The 10168-nt window shown below is 42.4% G+C and overlaps 1 protein-coding gene across 3 annotated transcripts; it reads right to left on the reverse strand.

Annotated features, from left to right (window-relative positions):
* Positions 1 to 20: 20 nt before the first annotated feature.
* On the reverse strand, positions 21 to 4452 carry chgb (chromogranin B). Of its 3 annotated transcripts, XM_041064480.1 has the most exons (8): positions 4303 to 4452; positions 4094 to 4140; positions 3901 to 3991; positions 2359 to 3448; positions 1951 to 2226; positions 1630 to 1729; positions 1404 to 1514; positions 21 to 444 (listed from the first exon to the last, which is right to left on the reverse strand). In XM_041064480.1, the coding sequence occupies exons 1-8, from the start codon at positions 4346 to 4348 to the stop codon at positions 364 to 366; spliced, it is 1842 nt and encodes a 613-aa protein (XP_040920414.1). In that variant the 5' UTR covers positions 4349 to 4452; the 3' UTR covers positions 21 to 363. The 3 variants fall into 3 exon arrangements, with proteins under 3 accessions (XP_040920414.1, XP_040920412.1, XP_040920413.1); XM_041064478.1 differs by having other exon boundaries at positions 1951 to 3448; positions 4303 to 4451; XM_041064479.1 differs by lacking the exon at positions 1404 to 1514 and having other exon boundaries at positions 1951 to 3448.
* Positions 4453 to 10168: the final 5716 nt, after the last annotated feature.

Here is a 10168-nt window from a genome sequence, read left to right on the forward strand (position 1 = left end):
TTTGAAAGATATTTGTTTGGTCCCAGAATAACTCTTTATTGAGTGCAGACTGAACAAACTCTTCAGAACACAGTTAGTTTAATAATCTGTCTCAGATAGATATATTATTTTCACTTTATATGTATAAACATCAAAACCATTCCCATGCTGATTAAGTTTGAGAACATCAAAATATCACAAATACAATGATAAACAAGTTGATATTAATGTTTTTGGCAAGGCTCCAGTTTTGGTTTTTTTATGTCTTATTTTTTGTCTTTTTCTAACACTGTAAGCACACTAAATTGGCAGACATACGCTAATAAGACAGCAGCTTTAATCCACTCCTAGCTGATAGTCTCTTGAAACGTTGTCCGTCGTGGTTTATGCGCTGTTGTCATGCAACTTGGCAGCGATTTTCTGCAACTCCATGTCCATCGCTGCTAGGTTCTCCAGCTCTTTCTCCTGAAAAACATGCAGCAGTTATACATCAGCAACTAAACACCATCGAGTTTCGCTGTGACACCTGAACAGTTTGTTTTTGACCAGGCTTGGAAATTAAAATCTGGATTGAACGATCATAAATTGCCCTTGTTTTCCCAGGCCTAATACAAAATTTGCATAACTTGCAATAATGTGCTGAATTGGTCATTTAGGTTAAACATTTCCTTATCCCTTGAGCTGCCGTGCTGTTGAGCTAATAAATCACTATGCCTCCTCCTCTTCCCTGATTCGTTTTTCTGCTTCTGTAGTACTTTATGTCACAAGATAGGGAGGTATCCATAGGCCAGAGCTCTCTTTTTAATGGGCGTATTATGACTTTGATTGCTGTGGGAGGCTATAATCATGAGACTCTTAGTGTGATTAGCATGAATGCTCGTAAGTGCGAAAAGCAAAAGGGGGGGACAAACAAGCTGGGAGAATGCATCCTGTGAAGAAAAGCAGATCTGAGCAATGCAGTAGTAGAGTCTAAACATGCCAGTGATGAAGAATGAGTCACTGCCCATGAATACACTAGTTAAGATTTTGCCTTCATGTATTTGGGACATGCTCACGAGGGACAGTTCTCGATGTGCATTTGCACAGATGCATATTCACTGATGCTCTGCGGTTCTAAAGGCTAAATCCTTGACATCTCCGTGTAGACTAGAGATTTCCATAATGAGCACGGGCTTCTTTCTCCCCTCGGTGAAACAGTGTGCAGGAGACGTGTGCTTCATGGCTTCACCAGGTCAAGGCTGAATACACGGTGGGAATTGTTTATGGAAGCGGCTGCTGAGTAAATGTCTTTTACATTATGGATCACAGTTTCATATAAAATATGAAACATACAAATCTATTTATTCTCAATTATCTCTCAGGGTAAAACTGACTTTAACTGTAGTTTTTAAGGTTTCCATGTATTTATTTATTTATTTTTTTACCTCCTGCGGGGTGAGTGCTCTCTGGTGCGTGCTTCTCTTTGCTTCCTCCTGATTAGACTGGTTGGTCAGCTGGTTTATCTTATAGCTCAGCAGCTTGGCCAGTTCATCCATCTGAACATATTATTAAGTATGTACATTGTCAGGATGCAAAAGCATTGGCACCTGTATAATTTTTGTTTCATATATATATACATGGTGAAAAATGAATTTATTTTATCATGCCCACCTTGTTTGAGGTTGCAGCTGGTTCATCTGAATCCCTCTTAAACCAGGCAGGATGGTAGTAGCCTCTGAAAATCCAGGGATTGCGCTTCTCTGCCAGATACCTGAAAAACAGCCGCCATTAGCTCTACCAGTACTTTTGAACGGCGTCACATGGTCCCTGCTTAAGGGATTTGTTCATTTTGTTGCGCAAAATTTTGTTTTGATCCGCACTGATTTTACAGTTATTACCGAACTCTGCTGTGTTTTGTGCTCTACAATGCAAAATCCGAACATGCAAAATTTAAAAGTAGAGGTTGGTAAATATGAAGAGAGACAGAGGTACCTCAGAGCTTCGTCCCTGTCCTTTGCGGCCTCCTCATAGTCCTCTGAAACATCCCTCTGTTCTTCCTCTTCTTCTGACGAGCCTCCGCCACGCTTGTGAAATTTCTTCTTGTGGTGGTATCGGTGTGTTGGTTTCCATATGCGCTTCTCGATTTCTCCTTCTTCTTTTCCATGCCTTTTGTCAAACCCCCAGTCCTCCTGACTGCGCTCTCCATCCGCCTCTTCTTGCTTTTCCTCAGAGAGCTCCTCATCACGTTTGTGTTTCCTCTGGTGGTACCTGCCGGGCCTCCAGTCTCTCTTTTCTCTTCCAGTGTCAAAGTCCCAGTATTCCTGGCTGCGTTCTTCATCTGGCTCTTCCCTGGCTTCTTCAGAGAGCTCTTCATCACGCTTATGTCTCCTCTGGTGGTACCTGCCGGGCCTCCAGTCTCTCTTTTCTCTTCCAGTGTCAAAGTCCCAGTATTCCTGGCTGCGTTCTTCATCTGGTTCTTCCCTGGCTTCTTCGGAGAGCTCCTCATCACGTTTGTGTCTCCTCTGGTGGTACCTGCCGGGCCTCCAGTCTCTCTTTTCTTTTCCGGTGTCAAAGTCCCAGTATTCCTGGCTGCGTTCTTCATCTGGCTCTTCCCTGGCTTCTTCAGAGAGCTCCTCATCACGTTTGTGTCTCCTCTGGTGGTACCTGCCGGGCCTCCAATCTCTCTTTTCTCTTCCGGTGTCAAAGTCCCAGTATTCCTGGCTACGCTCTTCATCTGGTTCTTCTCTGGCTTCTTCTGAGAGCTCTTCATCACGCTTGTGTCTCCTCTGGTGGTACCTTCCTGGTCTCCAGTCCCTCTTGTCTCTCTCATTGTCAAGACCCCAAGATTCCTGGCTGCGATCCTCATCCTTCTCTTCCTCAGATGGCTCATCCCCGCGTTTGTGGAGCTTTTTCTTGTGGTGGTAGCGATGTGTGGGCTTCCAGATGCGCTTGTATCTCTCCTCCTCATCAGCATTTCCGTGCCTTTTGTCTACATCCCAGGACTCTTGGCTGCGTTCTTCCTCTGGCTCTTCCCTCTTCTCTCCCAAAGGTTCCTCATCTCGTTTGTGTTTTCTTTGGTGGTATCTTCCAGGCCTCCAGTTCCTCTTCTCTCTACCTTCAAATTCTTCTTCCTCCTCCTCTGATCGCTTTTCGTCGACCCCCCAACTCTCCTGACTGCGCTCGTTGTCCTCTTCACCCCGTTTGTGTTTTCTCTGGTGGTATCTTCCAGGCCTCCAGCTGCTCCTCTTCTCCCGCTCTTCTTCCTCTTCGTTCTCGTGTCTCTTCTCCTTCTCGTCACCCAGACTCCAGGATTCTTGGCTGCGCTCGTCCTCTGGGTTGTCTCTCTTCTCCTCCACGGATTTCAGAAGTGCCTCAATGTCTTTGACGTCTGTTGCTTTTGCCTCAGTATTATCAGGATGACCTTTGACCACCTCTTCTTGAGTTACTGTCCCCTCACTCCTCTTCTTGTCCAGTGGAGCATGTTTAACCCCTATGACAGAGCAAAAGGAGAGGTGTAAAGATCCATCTAGAACAGCTCTTAGAGTCAAATTAAGATGGATTTGTCATTTGAACTAAGCCTAGATCAAATTGATTATGATTTGGTGAATTGCTTGTTGTGTATTCGTGTTAAATTAAAAGCCACGGATGAGAAGGAGAATCCTGAGTATATTTTCTTGAATGTATAAATGGCATGAAAACTGCAAACATGCTAATCTTAATTACTCTATTTATGTTAGATATTCAGCTTAGCTGTATTTTTATCTGCCTGAATCTGTCAGCTCCTCAGTGTCTCAGCAGCCTCACAGCTTCAGAGTGCCACATCAAACAAACAGCAATCTCCTTAACTATACCATGTTTCCAGTCTGCACACTACAATGATTGAATGATTACAGCTGAATGAAACAGGAAAAACAACAGCAGGCTAACCCGTGTTCTACAGACCTGCTTGGAGAATATCTTTGCATTCCTGATCCAGCTGAGAGTCCGGTTTGGAGAGAGCTTTGGACAGGACTTCAACCAAGCATCGCGTTACCTGCAAAAATTCAAACTAAATGCTTAGCTCCACTGGCTCTTATTCAAACTTAATTCTTAGATACAATGAAATTATCAAATTGTGTTAGAAAAAAAAGCATACCACATCTTCTCTCTGCCCTTCTTTTCCCACTGGAAGCGCTAGATTTCCTGCATTAGAAAAAAAAAGTATTTCTTAGATGTGAAATTGCAAACAGATGCGGTTTAAAGTAGAGGCGCCTCTGTCCGTGGTCCTGATCAGATTTCACTAACTTGCATCACTCTGCAAGAAGAAGAAGAAGAAAAACCTCAGCACTCCCTACTTTCACCTACCTGTGAGCAGAGCCGCAACCGCAGCGACAACACAAGCCAATCTCATCTTGGGGCCGAGATGAGGGTAAAAAAAAAATCCAACGAGATCCCTCCGTGGAGGCAGGAGAGAGCTGCGCTGACTGGGCGCCTGCTGCTCTGCTGCTCTGAAGGCTGGAGCAGAGGAGCGCCTCAAATAAAGAGAGGAGTGGGCTGGTGGAGCGTGGGAGGAACGCTTTAGGCTCCGTTAATGTCATGACTCATTAGACCTGCAAAACCCCGATCGAGTGACTTGAGTGAAACTTGATGTTGACGCGCACAATATCGGCATTTTCCTCCCCTCGCTGAAAAGGCGAATCCCCAATAATCCAGTTAGTGCCACACTTCATCCAGGTGATAGTGTAAACAGGTTTGGATTTAGAGTTCATGTGGTGTGTGTGTGTGTGTGTGTGTGTGTGTGTGTTTAATGCTACTAGATGCCCGAGGACAGATAGACAGACACAGGGGTGGACACAGCATCACGACGATTCTTACACTCTTATGTAAATCAGATTCTATAGCCCTGCAACACTACTTTATGATGACTGATTATTATTATTTATTTTTTATGTCAGAGAGAAGCTGATTCAGCTCAGCCTGTGTTCGTGTTGCTGCTGCAGTTCTTATCCTTCTCACTCAAAATGCATTTTTATTTGTTAAGTTATTCATGTGAAATCTGCTCAGCCCTCTTCATTGCAGGTCTGCTGTGTTGCGGTTGGATTGCATTAGATTGCAAATATATTCATGATACTGTGCCCTGTGGTTAATTCACTCAAAACAAGATGTCTTTTTTTGTTTTGTTTTAGTTTGTGTTTCAGAACAGGCTTACCACAGTCTCCTGTTGAAGTTATGTAATACTTGTTTTCAACTGCAACCATGCCCTACATTTTATGTTGGATGAAATGGTTAAATGTGGGCTAATGTGCCATATATTAAACAAAGAAAAAGCAGACATGTGCCGCCAATGAGTCTGATTAACCCTGAGTCACAATTTAACCCAACTGACTCTGCAATAATTCATTCAGCCTTCAGCACATCGCCTCCATTTCCCCATGGGAACTGGTGAGCTCCAGCAAACGGAGGCTTGGATCAATAGCTATTGTGGTTAACACAGAAGTGACACAGACATATTGTAAGGGTATCTTTTTGCTGTTATTGTCCAATTTCAGTCATCGTACCTGTGATATTTATATTATTAGTTGCAGATACAGTGTTGCTCTGATCAGGAGTATTATGTGCTGCAGCAGCTGCAGAGAAAATGCACCTGTTTGTCTTATGTGGAAGGACAGTAATCTGATCTTCACCTCAGATTTCTTCTTTTAATTCCCAGCTTTCCGTGCAACCGGGTATTGCATGAACAGTATCTTAAACAGTGGCTGCTGCTGTCTTCATAACAAACTCTGGGCTGGGATGAGCTGACGTGCAGCGACAGAGCTCCAGCGTAGTAGGCTCAGCTCAGCATGGCTCAGAACATTCAAACTGACAACTACTGGCATCTTCTTTTTGGCACTTTGCATGATTTTTTTTTCTTTTCCTGCTTTCTTGTCCAGCAATTTGTTCTTCTGCAGTGCATACACTCTTTCATTCAGACACAAGAAAAAAAAAAGTCAAAAGGTGACCTGTTTGAGATTTATGAGATGGGGATGTCATAAATGTGAAATAAATCTTATCTATATGTATGTGCCTCTGTAGATGCAAAACAAATGCATTTTACATGGCGTGTTTACACAACAACAAACACTGACCTCAATATATGGCAAAGTGTATTCAAATTCAATCATGTCTTGGAAACTATAAACCCAGAAACTGCAACAGCTGCAAGCAAAATGCGAATACCCCGCCTCGTAAATGTGCTCTCTCTTCTGTGCTTCCTGTGCCCGCATGACCGGTCGCTGACATCTATCTTTCTTACTGCAGACAGCCTCCATTGTGGTAACTGAAATAATTATTGGTCAGAGCATAAAACAATAATGTCAGACAATGAATTCAAGCAATACTCGCTAGTCTTTTGTGTGAATGATGGCAAGACATCCTTCGATCTCACATGCATTGTGTAAAGTGAGCAGCAGCAGCAGCACCAGCAGCAGTAGCAGTAGCAGGGTAACGGTGCTCTTCCTCTGCACTTTCCTCTACATTCCCAGGGGAGGAAATCATTTCTGTGACTGAGACTCAGTACCCCACTATGAGCGATCCAGCCACTGGATATCAAAGCAACTAAATCACAGAATTATACAAGTCCCCTTGCTCTGGCCAATGTGTGTGTGTGTCCTTGAATGTGTGTGCACTCACACGTGAGGCTATGTGTGTGTTTTTGTGGCCTTTACTGTTATTGCTCCGGGCCTGATTAATATTTTAGTGAGGCATGAAGATATAGGAGCTTACAAGCAGAAAAAGGAGGTGGTTGGGGGGGGTTTGAGAGGGGAAAGCTCAATGTGTTCAGACAGACTCTGAGAGCACGACTCAGATCAGTCCCTGTCTGCAACAACGCCACCCCTTTCATCACGACCATTTACATGCACGAACAAAAGGCGAGTGGCTCACGATGAGCACAATGCGATGCGCAGCATGAAAGCCTTCGCTGGGCTTTGATCTTTGGTGGGGACAAGCTTTATGTTTGACTCAAAACTACTGAGAGACTTTGATGATATTCCAAGAACAATGGGGAGTGTTTCCATGGTCAGCAGTGGTCAAACACACTTACTTTTGTAAATGTCTGGTTAATGTTTCATTACTGACATTTTGTTAAGTTTTTCTTTGGAAGAGCCACTTATTATTATCATCATCGGTCTTTCAACACAAACTGATGCAAGATCTAAATCAAAGTTGCCACTAATTAGCAAACATCTATTCATCTCTAACTTGAAATATGATGTTATCTTGGTAATTGCTGAAATAGCTATCTAAGAATACTGACAGCACATTTACCAAAAATCATTAACTCAGACTTTAATGACTTTAAAACTAAAATGAAGAAATTTAAAAAGAAATTTAAAGGTAAACATTCAGGAAAAATGTGTACTATGCAGCTTTGTCCAGTCCACAAGTAGCATATTAGAGCCCCATGTGTTTGTTTTTTTCTTCTGTGTAATAAAAACTAAACTAAAAACTACTATAAACATTAAAATTTTTGCATTGAGAGCTATTAATAAAGATATATCAATTATAACTCCATCAACATAGCTGGATTGACCTGGTGGGGGGTGCCAGGATAACAGTCTTTATAGCAGCACTAGTGGCCTGGCTCTAGGGATGGCAGTGTCAGTCCACTGATTGGTCCACCACTTTGGTCCAGACTGAAATATTTCAACAGCCATTGCCTTGAAATTTCATACAGATGTTCGTGGTTCCCAGAGGATGAATCCCTCTGTCTTTGGTGATCCCCTGACTTTTCCTATTTCTCCACTGTCATGTCGGTTGATTCCATGCTTTAGTGCAGCATATTCCCAAAGAAATTTTCTATTAAATTAGCAAAATGCAGTTGACACATTACAAGCATGGAGTTCTTGGGCCCTGGTGCAGTTTTACCCTCTTTGCCTGACTGGTTATCCAGTTCTTCCCATTCATAGCTGCTGGATACTCAGTAAACACTGAAGGAGACTTATGAGTAACCCAGCAGGTTATCAGGTGAAGTAGTAGTGCTGGAAATTAAAGGATGATAGGCTGCAAAAAATATGAAGTGTGGCTCCAGATGTATTATGCAGGTGTCATTACAATGCTGCTTGGTTGTTTATGCATTCATCAAACAAGGTGATAGAGGGCTTGTATTTGTATTTTTTACACAATGTCTCTGTGTTCCCAGAGTCTGTATCCTGAACTGTAGTGCTATTAGCATCACCATTGTAGCAGCAGGGTGCTTCCTCAATGCAACACTCAATAGGACCCAAAAGGCCTGAGCAAGATTGAAATAGCCCATAAAGAGGATTCAGCTTTGATTTATTGTGTAATACAGGATTCGAATTATCCTAATTACCAGACACACAGGTGAAGGTTAATTATAATATGTAATGCTTAATTATTAGAGTTCCCCTCCAAATCCTTTAGCTCCTATCACTTCTTCCTGTTTTGAATTCAAATAGGATTCAACACCACAATTGGATATCCTGAACAGAACCACAGGAAATGAAAAATAAAACTGAGTCCACTTGAATCTTTCAAAAAGTGTTGAATTGCACATTTTAGGAAGTGCACATCACTCATGAGTCTTTTTTTCTTTTTTGTTGGGGGAGGGTTAATTCAAATGTGTTTTAGTAAAATTGCTTCATTCAGTAACATGAGGAAAGGTGAAGTTCCTAATGAGGTCTTTAGAGAGAAAAGGATGATGAGTGCAACTGGGAAGGGATAAATGTGAATAAATTATGAATGGGGCAGAGCAGGCCAGTCTTTATGAATACTGTGGCAGCACATTGTTCTCAGAAGAATAATGCCCATTAATCCAGTTACAGTAGCTGCTGAGGGAACTGCGTGTGTTACATGTTTACAGTAAAAGTACAGAGGATAAAACGAGAACATGCTTGTTTTGGTGTGAATTGAGCAAACTAATTTGTTTTATTTAAACAGTCAAGGATCATGACAGTGATTACAAGATCATATCTACACACTCAATTTCCCCTGCTCCTGTGAGGGTTTCACATCCTGAATAAAATCAATTCCAGATGATATCATCACGCTGGCTGATATTTTGACAGCCCGTGTCTGAGTCATGGAGGATGTCAAAACCAATACATCCAGCCAGAAGGCCCGGGGCTTGTCTGCTGAAGGCTTGTAACACCAGCAGCACTTCCAGAACTGCAGGACCAGCTGATTTTTAATGCGGTTAGCTGTTTACTGAAATGTGCTAATGAAAGTCACCGGGTTATGGATAATGCAATGTCAACACTGTTCAGCACAGTGAACAAATATATCTCAAGCAGCCTAAGGAAGAGTTTATTACAGAGGGTAGATTAGTTAATTATAGCACATACTGAAGGAAATGTAAATATTCAGGTGGAATTTATCACCCTTTTTCACCTCTGTGCAGTGTAGTTGTAGCTCTATGTTTTGATTTGTTTGATCTTTTGCCATTTTAAGGTCCTACTGATGAATAAATTAAACCTTAAAGGTACTTTGTGTAAGTAAGAATGTGAGGTTTTGTGTGGATTATCTCCTGTCTCATCCCACTCCTATCATCTGTTTACAGCTGACATCAGTTTAGGATTACCGTTGTCTCAAACCACTGCTAAACCAATTCAGTGTCTTAATGTTACTTGACAATATAGAAGGTTACAAAGTCATCTCAGAGAGCTTAGATATTCATTAGTCCACAGTTAGACAAACTGTCTCTGAATGGAGATGATTTGGTGCTCTGGGCATCCAGTTAAGATGATCCAAAGGCACAACGCAGAACGTTCAATTTGGTAAAGTCTACCATACAGTGTGAAAAAAGGAAAACGAGGGTCTGCACACTGTAGCTTCCTCAGATGCAGTTTAATGAGACATCCTTTAATTAGACTTGTGGAGTGGATGTCTCATTAAACTGCATCTGAGGGAGCTACAGTGTGCAGACTGTGTGCATTTTCCTTTTTCACATTGTCTCATTGGTCCAGCGCCTGCTTTATGTTATATGGGATGTGTGCATCTACCACATGATTGAAAGTCTGCAATACACAAATCGTGTATGTGTGTGTGGTGTCTGTTTGCCAGAGAGCAGCCTGACACTCCACAACGCCACCAGGAAAATGTGAATGTTGTGTACTGAGGTTACTAAGGTTACTAAGGTTGAGTTGTGTAGGAGGAACATGCAGCACTACATATGGTGCAAAAAGGGTTCTGAGGGTGGCTGTCTGCCAGCTGATGGTCAGTTGAAGTTGGGTGA

The sequence above is a fragment of the Toxotes jaculatrix genome, chromosome 19 (genome assembly GCF_017976425.1).
Source record: "Toxotes jaculatrix isolate fToxJac2 chromosome 19, fToxJac2.pri, whole genome shotgun sequence".
Taxonomy (NCBI): domain Eukaryota; kingdom Metazoa; phylum Chordata; class Actinopteri; family Toxotidae; genus Toxotes; species Toxotes jaculatrix.